This window comes from Perca flavescens, chromosome 10, assembly GCF_004354835.1.
Source record: "Perca flavescens isolate YP-PL-M2 chromosome 10, PFLA_1.0, whole genome shotgun sequence".
In the NCBI taxonomy this organism is placed as follows: domain Eukaryota; kingdom Metazoa; phylum Chordata; class Actinopteri; order Perciformes; family Percidae; genus Perca; species Perca flavescens.
Genome location: NC_041340.1, coordinates 28,499,221 through 28,515,017, shown reverse-complemented (window position 1 = coordinate 28,515,017; position 15,797 = coordinate 28,499,221). Strand labels below are relative to the sequence as shown.

General features: G+C 42.4%; 1 protein-coding gene across 1 annotated transcript in view; it reads right to left on the bottom strand.

Annotated features, from left to right (window-relative positions):
• Positions 1-13,660: 13,660 nt before the first annotated feature.
• The window catches only part of slitrk2 (SLIT and NTRK-like family, member 2), a 2,714-nt gene continuing 577 nt past the window's right edge, over positions 13,661-15,797 (bottom strand). The window contains exon 1 of the mRNA XM_028589844.1: positions 13,661-15,797. This exon is cut by the window's right edge and continues 577 nt beyond it. Within this exon, the coding sequence (XP_028445645.1) occupies positions 13,661-15,797 (2,137 nt within the window).

The window sequence follows — 15,797 nt, the reverse complement described above, 5'->3', positions numbered from 1 at the left end:
GGAAGAGGGGAGATGCAGGCCCTGGAGCTCTGTCAGGGCAGGGGCATTTAGTTGTACATTAGCCCAAGAGACAGTGACTTTGCGCGGGTATGGAGTGCTGTGGGCTGCCAGTCGTTACGGAGTTCCAAGTACCTCACATAGATATATACACTAGATGTCGCCTTGACTACGTCAGTTCATTGGAACGAATGCGTCAACAAAGCCGCCATCTTGGAACAGGGGAGTCACTCCTCTTTAATGCATCAGCATTAATGTAGGTAAAGGGCTTACGGAAATAAAATCACCATAAATCGTCATAAATGCGATTTTCTAGTTTCTGTGATTCGTTCCAAAGGTCAGACATGTATTTATGATCGAGTAAGCCTAGGTTTATAGTCTCATTCTTTCACTTGATACTGCTTCCACTTAGCTAAGTAAACTAAAAGATGAACTATCGACTACAAAACAAAGAAACTAATTAATGTGTTAATACAAAGAATATTTATTATGATCGGTTCACAGATCTGAGTCCAAACGGAACCCTTCTGAACTAAGAGTTTATGCTTCAAAGTGAAGTTTTAACAGTCTGAAATGTCCAGGCTCACTCCTCCACTATTTATTTCTGTATGTATTTATGCGTTGAATATCATTTTAACGGGCACTGAGCTCCAGATCCTGCAGCCGCAGACTGTCTCTGTTGCCCCGCTGTAGCTTCTCTCCGTCCGCCTGCCGCCGGCAAACTTAGTGGAACTTCCCGCCGATATCGACATAAAGGTCGTCCTGGACTACGTGTAAGATCCTCCCGGACTATGTGTAAGATCCTCCCGATCACCACTCTGTCTTTGGCTGGTCTGATCTGGATCAGCGGGGACCGGCGCAACAGCGAGGCAAAGCCGTGTTTTTGCCCGGGGGAAGAGACGCTGCGGCCGGCCACGGAGCTCTCCGCCTCTCCGCCTTCCGCTGCCGCCAGAGCTCAGATTGCTGGTCGAAGGCGTCATATATATCATAAAACACATTGTCACCTGTTAAATGTTATCCATTGCTGTTTGTTCTTTTCATTTCCTCTATCGAACATCATTAAGCAGTACAAAAGTCCGGCATCTTTAGCGTTGATCTGAATGCGGGAAAACTTCGGACCCCTGTTCCAATATGGCGGCGGTTTTGACTTATGTTTAGAACCTCAAGGCAACATCTAGTGTATATATCTATGAGTACCTCATAGCAGGCCGGGGTCTGTGAAGGAACGCAGGCCTGGGCGGCGAGGCAGCAACACAGGCAGCACCAGCGCTGAACTCCGACACATAGTTGGACAAAATTTGCCATTAGCCATCCATTTTCGTAAAGCGGCCCATATTTGAGCTTTACATAGTTGATTTCTCGCATAAAAAAGTTTCAGAAGTGAATTTTGTAATGGAATAGCAGAGATCTGTGCGACCTAGCTAGATTCAGAAGACTACCTGATCTCAGGTCAGTTGTGTAGCCTATGTAAATGTTGGGGCGTGACTGTTCTCTTAATTCACCCATGGGCTGACAAAGGTTCCGGTTTTTGGGAGGTTGACGTCAACTTCTAGCTTTGTTGAGATTCGCCCGTTTTCAGCTGCAGTTTCAAAATATGAGATTTTCATAGTAAGGGGGTGTCAATGGGATTTTGAGCTTCTATGTATGTCCTATTTACCCACCGAACTGTCGTTATTCAACTATGACAGAGTAAAATCAGTTTTGCATTCTATCACCCCTTTAAAGGCGCACACAAACAAACACCAGGTAGTTAGTGTAACATGTCCAAACACACTTCTGCACACACACATTACTATACACCCATGAATTGGAGTCCTTCTTGGCGAAAGCAATAAGCCTATTGAACCAAGTATATTGATTCTTTTCACCATCTTCCTCTTCTGTCCTGGCCTCCACCATCCTGCTGTATCTCTGTTTTCCTTCCCTTTCTACATCGTTATCAGTCTTTCCTCTGTCCCACCATCTCTCTCTGTCTCTGTAATTGATTATCGTCTCTCTACATCCTCTTGTCACAGGAAGTGCTTCCTGGTCGAGCTCCTTCGACCTCGACACAAACACAAGATTTTAGATAGAGGGAACTCTAATCCCTCCAGCAGCTTAGCACCTCTGACCAGCTAAAAAAAACTGAGATCTTGACTGAATCCTCTGCTGTAGAACTACCTAAAGGGTGTCTGACACCACATTCAGCTGAAGAACTACTCACAGAAATACCACACACTGGAGGCAAACAGGGTAAAATTAAGGACTTATCATATGAAAAGGTTAGCTAATGGTTAATGTCAGATAATGTATAATATAGCTTTAGTTATCGAGCGTGAAAGCTCTTGAAGTCTTAAAGTTGCAAAGAAAATCTTAACTTCAGCAAACATAGCTTTCAACCTCATATTACAGTTTGCTCAGTCAAACTCAGTCCACTGAGGAAGTCCATGAGAAGCAGCTGAAAGCTTAGAAGTTATTATCAAACTTGAGCATTAACTTTGTTGCCTCAAAAAATAGATTTGTTTATGTTTATAAAATAATTCTGGGTTTCTAGATCTGGGTCTTGTTATCTCAGTTAATTACTTAGATATGAGAACAGTTACATCGCTGAAAGGAAGTCGGATTGGGAAAGAAACATGAGCAATCAGAAAAATTAACACGTAAACAAACATATAAAAAAAATGGTTAGGCTTCTTTAGAAGAGGAAGGTGGACAGTACCCCAAACTGTTAACTGCTAACCCAAATCTATCAAAGATTACAGAACCACTTCCTGATTCAACTTTGACGAACGGTACTTGTGTTTTTTTTCAGTTTTCCTGTGCAATGATGGTTGATTAACAACATTTTGAGTGCTCTCCCTTTCGGTTATATATCCAAAAAAATAATCTGGCTGAATCTGGATTTTTTTTTAAACATCTCATTGCTCATCTGATTGCCTTACATAAGACCCAAGTTGTACCAGTGTGTTTGCAAGTTTTAGTTGTAGTGCAACTCCTCAACTCCTCAGCTACAATCATGTATACTTTAGATTTTGCTGATCATTTTCAAATGCAGGTTAGACAGTTTCTGGATTTGCAGTGTTTTTATTCTGCCATTCCTTGATTTCCATTTATTTATTCACTGTATGAAAATCCAAAGGGAGTGTGCGAGGGAATCACACAACTCAAGTATCAAGTGTCTGCTTGTTGATTTTTTCGACTGTGAGAACAGAAATGGAAATCAATGGCTGTATGGAATGGTAGGGAAATACAAATTAAAACATTTTTAAAGGAGAAGGCCTACAGACTGCGTTTGAAAAATCCCTGCAAAAATTGCAAAAAACAATGTGATTTCCATGTCACAATTGTCATATTGTTATGTTGTATTGGTGAAACATCCTTCCGTTTTGCATTAATAAAACATATGTTTTAAGACCCTACCTTATAAAAGTCCAGGTAATTTAAACCTAACACTGCAGATGTAGTCAGATACAACTTGCAAGACAACCTCTTACACCCAACACCAAAGCACTTTGGATCAAAATGGTATAACTCTGTTGGATTGACTCCAGCCCTGAAACAGATACAACCAGGTTCAACATCTCTGATATCCAATACTGTAGACTGATAGGGGAAAGTAGAAGAACCTTGATCAGGGTAAAGCAGCATGTAAGAGTTAGAATGACTTGAAACCAAATTAGGCTGTCTCATGCTACCTTTTAATCTCCAAAAGGGCAAATGAGTTACTGAATCATTGGCAGACTGGCAGATTTTATCCTACATGTCTGTTTTATCATGTCTGTTGCATGATACAGTAGATGATCTGGCCCATACAATGTGGGCTGTCAGATAGGGAACATTAAAAGTCAAATTGGAAATGCAGTTTTCCTGCAAGATCCTGTCAGAATACAATGAGTATAACACACCTCAGGGAAACAGAGACCCGAGACTGCAGCGCAACAGAATCTGGCTGTCTGCTTCAAACACCTCTGACATTCAACCCTTTACACAGACGAGCTAAACCTTCTTATCACTCTGGAATTCAGCCGCTGCAGTCAGTGTCATATACACGATATCACTGCCTGAAGATATCAGGAACAAAGAGCAGCTGATAGATCCCACTGCCAAATACAACTGTGTAATACTCCTTTGACATCCTGTAGGTGAGCGAGTGTCATGCTCTGTGCTGCAGTAGGGATCAATGCCAACAATACCACACACCACAATCACACTTTCTACCAACACAGTGTTGTTAAATACTGCAGAGTCAAATATAGAGCTATAACAATTATTATTATATACAGTGCAGCTAGTTTCAGGGTATTGGTATCATGAAACTTTGTGAACCATTTAATGTGGCTTCATTTGGCCATCACTACGGTATGAATGGAAATGAATGGAAACATAGAAAGTTGCAAACTACTTTTAAAAAGTGGCTTTGCAAATGTTTTATGATACATTATATACAGTGCGTTTTGTTCAGGAAGTACCTACTGAATGTGAAACTACATTTATTTGTCAACTTAAAGTGGAGTTTTCTCCCTATTCTTTCCATTGCTAATTTGTTGGAGGAACAGTCCCAAACCTAAAGCTATTAAATTCACACTGATATAAAACAGAGAGATCCTAACATTTGAGAAGAACCTTTTCAGATGCTGAAACCAGGAAAATGTGGGCACTTTTACTTGAAAGAATGACCTAATTAATTCTTAAAATTGTTGGATAACTCTGTTGATCAGCTAGTTGTCTTCATTCATTTCAGCACAAGTCGTGATATAAAAGGGATGGTGCTACAGACAACATTTGGGCAGGTTTTTCATAAAATATAAAATATTTAAAGCTGCAGCCATTGACTCTTTTTTAGTTAAAGAAAGTTAAAAAAATTAAAGTTTGTAAAAAATTAGGTTTTTTGTTATAAAGCAGGTCGAAGTGCTATATAAATAATGTGAAAGTATCAAAACACTCAAATTGAAAAATGCACACAGCCTGTATCCAGAAACTGTGCCTTTAAGAGTAGCATAAAACTGCAGCGCCGGAGGCTGCACTTTCAGGATCGCAATTCTAGGACCCTAACTACAGGGCGGGTCTTGCCAAGAAAGCGAGTGGGATTCATAATAAACACAACTGCATTTCCACCAAAAATGGAAGAAGAGCTTGTCAAGAAGTGTAAGTCACATTACTAATTGTGAATATAGTTATTTTCATCTGTTTAACGCTAACTGTTGGTGTCTTGAATTGGACAGTAAAGGAACGTTAACTGTCTAGCCAAAGATATGAGGTCCCTCAGTGTGGCGACAGAGGAGGCCATGAGTTTCCTCCTGTATGTCGCTCTCCCCCACTGAATAGCTTTATTAAAAGATGCCTGTCTAAAATTCAGCTTTTTCGAAAGCTAAAATAAATCTAAAATAAAATGGATTATGGATCATTTTATTTCTATAGTGTATAGCTGACTTCTCTATTGACTGTTAAAACAGGTGACGTCCCTTACGTTTTGCGACTTGAACAGCTGAAAGTCTAGACCCTGATGATAAGACGACCCCACTTTTTCAGACTTTTTTCTAGGAAAAAAAAACTTCTATTATGTTCGAACCAGTAAGGTAGTATTGGCGTTTAATCGAGCCATCATGACATCCTTGCGGTTCTGATGTCACAATATATGTATAAAGTTCCACTACAGTGCCATTACCGCCATTACCCAGCTGTAATAACGGTGCAGAGAGGCAGAGAGTATGAACTTGAAAATTAGCATAATATGGGACCTTTAGTCCCAACACTTGCCTATTTGCAGATACAGCAGACACAGAGCAACTTTAGCTTTCATTGAGAGTTGTAATTCTTTCCACCTGACCAATTTAAATCTAGCATTCCGTCTCTTTTTTCCCCGTTTTGGTCTCCACCAACTCCAGAGTGAAATATCTGTCTCTTTAGCTGCTAAATACTCCAATTTGATCACCAGCTAGTCTTAACTTTGGCCTGTTTGCCGTTCATCAGAGCGTTCATTCTGGAAACAGCTGCCTGCTTTGGCTGGAAACCAAGGTAATGAGACTTTGTTGAATAAACATGAGCTACAACAGGCTAAAAAGCTCTGTACAACAAGATAGCAACTAGCATGGATGCAACTGCCTGTACATGAAATACTGTAAATCAATAATCCAATCGAGCACAATCACAGGAAACATCAATATTTAAGCAGGCTCACTAATTACATGCAAAGGAGTTAATTACATTTTAATTACATGTAACCACCTCGCTGCAGTATGCCTTGCATCCGGAGCAGCTATTGCTCACTCTGCTTGGTTAACTGTGACAGCTCCGCTATCTGCTGTGGAGCAGGGAAAAAGCTCTAAATTACAGATGCAGACTTGTGTTTAGCTAATATTGCATGTGCCATTAAGTGTCTGTTGAAGACACTTAGACCAAGCAGTGTTTATGCCCGAATTTCTCTTTCAAACAGTAAATCATCCACAGATATGCCACATTGCTCAGCCAGATAGCTCTGTATAAATGGCTGATCATATCACATAAGTATGACACGTGCCTTTTATACACACACCAGATGGCAGTTTAAAAAGGGTCACCTAGGTCCTTCCACTGATAAGAAACCTGTTAAAAGGCTGATTAGGTTGATCTAGTCTTACTCAAGTGTTAATAGAAGGTCATTTTCAATAAGTTGCAGCAATTTACAGATCACCAGGTTACATGTTCACATGGTCACTGACATGGAGAAAGAGTGAAACCCCTTGAGTTAAGGCATGGTCTGAACATACTGTATCTGTTGGGCCCCTATTGAACACCCACCTTCCTGTGAATCATTATGTACCCAGTGCACACAACTCACTATGCTGTACATGGCAGCTTCATTATGTACGCCCAGAAGCCAACCAGAGCACCTTATGCTGGAATATTACTGCCTAGGGCACTTTTTTTCTGTGTGTGAAATATTGTGCAACAGTGATGCAGTTTCCCTAACACATTTGCAATTAAACAGAAAAACAAACAAAAAACAGTTGATGCTTGCATTTTAAAGAGCCCTGAGGGTTTGCCCGCTTTGCCTGGATGGTAATCCAGCCTTGTCTAAAGCCCAGTTCAGAACAAAGATTCGCGACGAGACGAGTTGAAACTTGCAACTACTTGTAACGTGTTGTTCTGCAGCGTTCTAAAACCTGCCAGTTCACACCAATGCGACGAGACGAGATGGTGTATCATCTCCATAGCAACGACTCTATGTACTTCTGTCCTAATGTCCGACTTTTAGGCTTTTAGTAGCTAAGTATATCAGTTGTTGCATCTAAATATGAATGTGGATAACGTTAATGATTGTGAGATGCTTGCTAAAGTTACCGTTCTAGTGATGAATCGACAGAGATGGCAAAAGTACTCACTTCCCGTACTCAAGTAGAAGTACAGATAATTGTGTTAAAAAATACTCTGGTAAAAGTAGAAGTACTGATTTAACTTCTTTACTCAAGTAAAAGTAACATAATACAGGCTTGGAAATTTACTTAAAGTAGAAAAGTAAAAGTAGCCTTGAATGTCTTGCTGCTTATCTGCCAAATCTCTGGGATCTCTGTTTTCTTCATTTTCAATCATGTCGCCATTCATGCTAACGTTACCGCCATCAAGCCGCAATGATTTGCCACGAATGAATGCCGCCGAGTCTGTCGGGTTGTCTTGTGGTGGTGCGTCAAGTGCAACGTATATTCCCATCCAATTAGATTGAATTCGGCATTGATGATGGTAACTCCAGTGAAATTCTTTGAAACTAAAGTTTAAAATTTTGAAAGTATCGATATTCGTGTAAAAAATGTAAGGAGTAAAAGTAAAAAGGCGGCACAAAAAATAAAGTAACGGAAAAATATCTGAAAAATCTACTTGAGTACAGTAACAAAGTATTTGTAATTCATTACTTCCCATCACACATTTATTTTCTCTGAGTCACGGTTTTGTCCTGGGCGCTCCCTCTCTTCAGTCACTCTCTAGCTTGCTCAACAGTTTGTGCTCACGGGTGCACGTTGAGCCTCCCTTAACAGCTTGTAACAGAAATAAAATGGATTGTGGATAATTTCATTGTAGCTGACAACTTTTCTCTGCGACGTTCTAAAACGGTTTTGTCTCGTTGCGAATCTTTGGCCTGAACTGGGTTAAAGGTTGTAAGAACTGTTAAAAAAAATTTAAAAATATAAAGAGTTCTCTTTAAAAAGGTGAATTGAAAAAAGATCTAAGAACCTTCAGGCAAAGCAGGATTACCAAGACTAAATGGTAATTACACTTTTTGTAATCTTGTGCTTTCTCTTGTTAAACGGCCCAGTGTCAATATCGAGTTTTAGCAATTAGTTCATATTTTACTAATATGGTACACAACAAATTTGTGTTAAATCAAGCAAACAGCACTGATTGTTTTTCTGGGTAGTTTGTGGCATAATGGGCTGGGGGAACTTGTATTTGATACGGGCTCAACAAGTCAATCCGGCCGTGTGAACAGGCTGAATTAAACATTTAACAACATAAATAGACTCAAATGCAACCCTACAAAATGTGCTGCGAAGCAAAACTGTCAAAAAACGCAAAAAGAGACAGACATTCCACGACCTCTGAATGAAACAGCAGTGAAATGACAAATGCAGCAATAATCTTTGTCTGTCAGTCTGCCTCTCATTTACAGACAGCTGAGAGGCAAAACTGGGTCTATTAGATGCTCTAAATGCTTTTAAAATGATCACACATTTCTCTCTTTTACACATTGATTGTAAAAAGAAAGTCAAATCAATCACCTGCCCACCATCCACCTCTGCTAAATATGACACAATGGTGATATCCAAGTTCAAGAAGCTGCTAGGAATGTCGCAAAGCTAAATTAAACTTCCAGAGTGCATAGTGGCTTACATTAAACACAAACCTCAAAATAAGAAATGACAGCTCACGATGACGTGAACATAATTGAAAATGAGTTAAGGGGAACGGCTAAATTGACTGATGGAATAAGGATACACACGTTGCAGAGCGCGTGCACACACACACACACACACACACACACACACATCAGTGAGTAGTGGGAAATGGATTGTAGCAATCTGTGGCAAAAATGATTAAAATTGTATGTGTGAAAAGCCGGCGTCAATGCAACATAATGCACAAAATTCAGAAAACGGCAACATGCACACATGCATACACAGATACAGAAAAGGCCGACTATTCTAAATCAACTCAAAGCAGCAGCCCTCAAAGTCATCTCTGAATCGCTTATCCACATATTGAGCCACACTATAGGAATACCAATTTAAAGTCCTCTATCAAATCATTCAGAGAGAGGGACAGAAAGAAAGGAGACTGTGTGAGGGAAGGGGTTGAGAGAGGTAGCAGTATCCACAAAATAGCTATTATTACATTTCAATCTTATCTAAGAAGAAAAAAGAGAAAATCTCTGCAGGGATATTGACGTACGCACATACAGTATGAATATATAAATACACTAAGTCATTCAGTTCCTCAGTTCCTCATTCACTCACACGCGCACACACACACACACGCAAACACACACACACGCACACAAACACACACACACACACACACACACAAACACACACACACACACACACACACACACACACACGTCAAGTCCCAGTGCTGCAAGATAAGAGAGGAGAGTGTTCTGGGGAGAAAGCTTCCTCATTGGTTTGCAAGGCTGCACATGTTCCAACCCTCCCTTATATCCCCTGTGTGTGTGTGTGTGTGTGTGTGTGTGTGTGTGTGTGTGTGTGTGCATGTGCGAACGGGCGCGTGCATGCAAGCTCTCCCTCTCTTTCCTTCACTGCCACTAAAAAGACACAGAGGACCTATTGTGCCCAAGGAAGGAAAATCACTCCATTTTCAGAAAAGGAGAGGAATGAACAGCTCTCTCTCTCTCTCTCTCTCTCTCTCTCTCTCTCTCCTTCCGTTCATCTCTGCCGACCTCTCTCCTTCCCTCTCTTTCCCCCTCACACTCTCTTTCTTCTCCCCTCCCATTCACACGGCAGCTGAAATGGCGAAGCTTGTTAAAAAGGAAGCCCACATGACAGCATTCACAGCTTTGCTTACCGCAGCATCTCCCCTGCTCCCCATGAGCCTTTGCACCAGAAACCATGGATGAAAGCAACTAGATATGACATCTTAAAAAAAAAAGTTATGGCACTAAGAGTAAATGCAAGAAGGGAAAAAGCAAAAAAGGGAACAGATAGAGAAAATGTGGAGGATTTGGAGTAAATGAGGTGTTTTATGCCGCGGTAACAGCAAAACAACATTTAAGGGAAAAAGTCTTTTCAGGTGTTCAGAGCTGCAGCTCGATCGCTCCGGAACACAATTTTGCAGGAAACAATATTACCCAAAACTCTGCTTACTGTGAGAAACTGAGGTTCCTGCCTAATACTAGTTTATTGAAACAATCTATCATGGAAGGATTGTGAACCGGTGGGTATTCTCTGATGTCAATGCCCCAATTCCTACTAGATGGATGGATATGAAGGTTCCTTCTGCGGAGTCCGGGGCGGCAAATGTGATAACAGAGGAAAGCCTTTATTATCGCTTAAATCTGGGAATGCAGTAACATTGCGTCATCCTAATTGTAAACAAGTATAACCAATCTTATTTGAAGGACGAAGAAAATTTTGTACCCAAACTTTCTGTTGTTAAAATCAGTTAAAGATAACAGACTTAGTTCAACTGTTGCATTTGCTGTAGTTTTGCGCACACAAACTGTCTCCCAATGTCTGGGCAAAATAAAGCACACACAAAAAAGAAAGTATGCAAAAATGTATGAACATTTTTTCATGTATTGCACAAAGGAAGTGGAAAAGCTGCTCGAAGCTGAGGGACAAAATCAAACGTTGCTGTTTGATTGACACGTCAGACTTTGTTCCCAGATCTCAGCAATCACATGATTGACAATGCCATTAGAAATGATGGCTGAGGTTATTAAAAAAAAGGTTAGTAATAGAATAATAGTAATAGAGTTATCCTTTAACTATTAACTAAAAATAACAAACACTATATGTCTCATAAACAGCTAAATTTAGCTTACATGGAACAGCAAAAAAGCAAATTCTCTCATCAATGGCAATTGATTGCATTCACAGTCTTCAGAAGACCATGTTTTCAAAGGGAACAAAGGTCTTTGGAAGACCGTGAGAGGTAGTTGAGAGCTCCAGAAAAAAAGCTAGCAAGTGGAGCCTGAGTTAAGGTACTGTTTCTTCCAATATGCTATAATCCTTCAGCGCAACCAACCCATGTCGTCACCAACAAACAGCAGCAAATACAACCAGCTTACATGCCATATGCAGGGACTCCCCCCAATGCACAAAGCTTGTTGGCCTAGGAGCCGTTTTTTAGGAAAGGATTTCCAGCAAAACACTATTTTTTTTATCTATTGTATCTACAGACCAGCACAAAGCACACCACTTTGCAACCTAACTCTCAAAAAAGAGAACTTGCTTGTCTCCTTCGCGCAGGGCTCATAGGTCCCAGCCGTCAAATTGGAACAAGGCCCTGTTGCCGGCAACATTTCAGCACCTTGGACAGTTACACAATAGCCAGCAGAGATCCAGCAGGGGGAAAAACACGAGGACAAAAGACAGAGGAGGAGGTGGAGGAGGGCGCTGGGCATACAAAAGGGAAAAGAAGGGAGGGTGGAGAAGAATTTGGCCGCTGGGAGGCCATTCACAGAGGATACAAAGAGCCAATGTCAACTCGAGTTGAAGGACAGAAAACAGAATTAGCATTAGAGCGGGTAGCACAGTTCGTCCATGTCACACGGCTGGAGAAGAGAGGAGGTCAGGGCTATAAATGCACAGGGGATCATCATACTGCGCAAACTTGCATTAGTTTTGAATGGCAGGTTGCGGAGTTGCGCTGTATTTCCTAAAAGATGGTTTCTAGGTAGAGTCAGTGCTCTTTATGCTGCAGACTGTATTTCCTTTCACTGCCTTATCCACAAGAGCAATCCACGACAGTCAATTGCAATACTAATTGCAATTCGTCGCCTGCTGTAAGATTCAAATGCCAGAAAAGCGGCAGCTGTTTACAAATGCCACATTTTTTTCAATCTACATAACTGCTGTCATTTTGGAACGGCAGCATGCGGAGGAATGCTGCATCTTGTGAAAAAGGATTTCCAGCAGAGACAGTACTCTATACTGCAGTCTGGTCTCCATTTTCACCACCGGCACATTTGCTTTTACTGCTTATCCACAAGGGGCAATTCACTACTTTTAATTGCTATACTAATGAAAATTCTTCCCTCATGTAAGATTGCGGTGCCCTAGAAGCAGCAGGTGTTAAAGGATGCCACATTTGTCCTTCTTTTCAATCTCCATACTTCACAATCATAATCCGTTCACAGCACTCAATGATATTTTGACACATCCTGCTGGAGAAATATATTGACCCTCTACATCAAACAAAAAATTAGTGTGGTCTGTGCACCATCAGATGGATGGAGTGGAGGGAGGAGTGGGAATGTGGAGGAAACCTTGAGATGCTGTGTCAGGGAGGAAAGACGGAAGCATGGGCTATCATTCAACTTAGAAGGAGGCCCAAAAATCCAACTCGTCAATCATTAGAGGAGCTGCAGGCAAGCTCTATTTTCATTTTCTCTGGCTTCCACCGCGCGCGCGCGCGCACACACACACACACACACACACACACACACACACACACACACACACACACACACACACACACACACCGTTAGGGCAGTCCACAGCACACTGCAGCATCCAAAATAATCAAGCACAGTGCATTCAAAATTGAACTCAAGCTCAGGATCTTGACAAAGTGCTTCAGTGAAAGTTTAATGGCGCAATTTCGCCGCGCTGTATTGCTCCTCTATAGCATACAATATTCTCTATAAGTTGTACATCTCCAAAGACACTTCATATTCAAAGCAAAATAACACAATTCTCCCCGTCAAGAACTCATATATCATTTCACACCCAGTCTCATTTTTTTTTCTTTTTTTCTTTTTTAAACAGACAAATAAGTCTTTCTATTTTACATAAAGATTTGATTCTTTAAAATACAGCACTTTCAAAAAAAAAAAGAAGGAACATTTCCATTTTGCAGAGCATTGTTGATAAAATAGTTGAGTGCAAAGGCACTTTCTGGAGTAAGTATAGTAAGATTTTGCCGCTTGTTGATTTTTGAAAAGATTCTCTTTTATGGTTTAACACTCACCATTTATCTGTGTAGGCTAAAAGTATGTACAGGAATGTCATTCTGTAGCATTACCTCTCCTCTACAAAGAATCATCATTTCAGACATTTTCTGTTTTTCACAGGGAGAATAAAATACAGTTTTATGAAAAGCACAAAGCCGTATTTGTGCACAGTCCTGCCCATGGTATTCCTGCCGTCATCAAAGTCTTTTGGAATTTCATTATTCAAAAAAGAAGAAATAATTTATACCTTCCAGGAGAAAAAAATAGAACTGCATAATAATATACTTCTTATACTCCTTTTATACATCTTGAAAAGAAAGAGAAGAAACGGAAGAGAGACAAAAGATCATCAAAGGATTCGGTTCGCTTCCAGTCAATGCTGTAGGAATGAACACGGATAGATAAGATAGATAAATAGAGAGAGGGCTATTATTTCAGTAACTGCGTGATTATTATGAATGCTGCACAGAACCTGGAGGGGTAGAGGATGGGGGGGGGGGGGGCATTGTTGTTGCTATCTTACAGTTGGCTCATCGCAGTCTGTTTCTCCAGAACCTCCAAGTAGTCTGGTTCTGTTTTTAGCTTCCCAGGGAGAAGAAGCGGGTGCTCATTGTTTTTGGAAAGGTGTTCAGCCCCGTAGTATTTCCTGGGGGTCCCGTACAGGACGGTTTTGTTCAACCTGTCCTGGTTGGTGATATGCCGCCGGGCTGTCGCAGCCTCGTAGGGGGGCACGATGCAAGGTCTCTTAGGTAAAGTGCAAAAGTTGTAATGGAAAGGAGGGGCGCCTGCAGCTGTGGGAAGCTCCTTGTGGGGCCTCTCCCCTAAGTTTTGATACAACATCTCGGGAGGATCCGGGCTGGCCAAACCACATGATGTTGGAGATTTATCCATAAAATCCATTGTGCTGATTGTGTAGGCCCCTGGGCTGCGGCTGAGGACGTCCTTCTTTGCGTCAAAGGGCCCGAAGCTGAGCTCCTTCAGGTTGCGGTAATACGCCACCTGTTCGCCATCCTTCTGCATGTAAATCGGGTTTTGGCACATGGAGCCAACAGGTGGGGGGATGTAGTTATAAACGTGGCTCTCAGAGATTTTGTCCTGGGTGGGTTCAGGAGTGTAGGAGCCATACTGCACTTGGAAAGAGTTGAGGTCCAAGTTGTTGGCGCCCGTGGGGACATGCTCCACTCCTTTGCGCCGCTTCAGGACAAAAACAAAGAGGCCTGCGCCGAAGCAGACTGAAAGGATGAAAACAACAAGAAGCCCGAGAATCAGGACTGAGAGCGGGACCTCGGGGTGTAACTCAGGAGTGTGGATTCGGGATTCGGTGGGGCTGACTGAGCTAAAAGAAGAAGAGGAGGAAGGGGTGGTGGCCTCGGTGCCAGGGCTTATTAACGTGGGGGCTTTCGTAGGGGGTGCATGTTGTGGCGGGGGTGCCTCGCTGGGCTCGGGGCAGATGGCTTCGTTGCGAAGCGAGCGCAGCAGGCGACCTGCGTGTTTGGACGGCGAATCGCAAGTGATTTCGTTAACCACGACGCTGGTACTGGACAGCTCCATCCAGTTTTTGAGCGCCACAATGTCACACGTGCAGTCCCAGGGGTTCTCCTGTAGGTCGATCTGGATGAACGCCGAAAGCTGGTCTAGAACCCCTCGAACCGCGAGGTAGGAGAAATGGTTATTCCTCAGGTTGAGCCGTGTAAGCATGGTGCCGCCGAAAACATTGTCAGGGAGCGATCTTAACAGGTTGTTGTTCAGGAAAAGCAGCTGAAGGTTATGCAAAGAGTTAAAAGTATGTGGTAAAATGTCTTTGATAATGTTGTATTCCAAATACAGATACTGGAGCGACTGCAGGCCAGCGAAGAGGGATTGAGAAAGGGATTCGATGTAATTCCCGTTCAGATAGAGCCGTCGGAGGTTTGTTAGATTCTCAAATGCAGCTTCCTGAATCACAGCTATCCTGTTGTTTCCTAAATGAAGCAGCTCCAGTGAGCTGTACTCGGTCAGATCCGTTCTGTAAATCACTTGTAAGTAGTTACCGGTCAGGTGGAGTTTCTTTGGGTATGAGGGCTTGGGGTTCAGCTCACTGATGTTATGCAACTTCCGCTCTTGGCAGTTGATGTTCAGTCCGCTGTCAGGGTTCTGTGACGTGCACACGCACACACTGGGACATAACATGGGCACAGGGGAGCGTGTCTGGTAAACCATTATAGGCCCAAAGACATGTTTGTCCTTTGTGATGCGAGGGGTGGGCCTGTAGCGCATTTTGGGCGGGCGGGAAGCTTTCGGAGGACGGCTGGGGGTGATCACGCCGGGGTGGTAGGTCGGGGGCAGGGCCCCTTGAAAGTGAGAGTCAGAGGGGGGGTGAGCGCGCTCGCCAGCATTCTTGCGCGGGCACAGATCCTGCTTTATGAGCTGAGTGATGTCTTTACCGTGCAGCCTGAATGGCGTCTCGCACACTATGTCCCCCACAAAGACGGAAATGGTGTCGAGCCAGGATTTGAGGGGAATCAGATCACAGGTGCAGTTCCACGGGTTCTCCTCCAGCTGGATCTCCATGATGCCGCCTATGTGCTCTAAAACCCCGGAGAACGGCAGCATCTTGAGCCGGTTACCGCGTAAATCCAAATGGGTGAGGAGCACAAAGCGGAAAATGTTGGGAGGC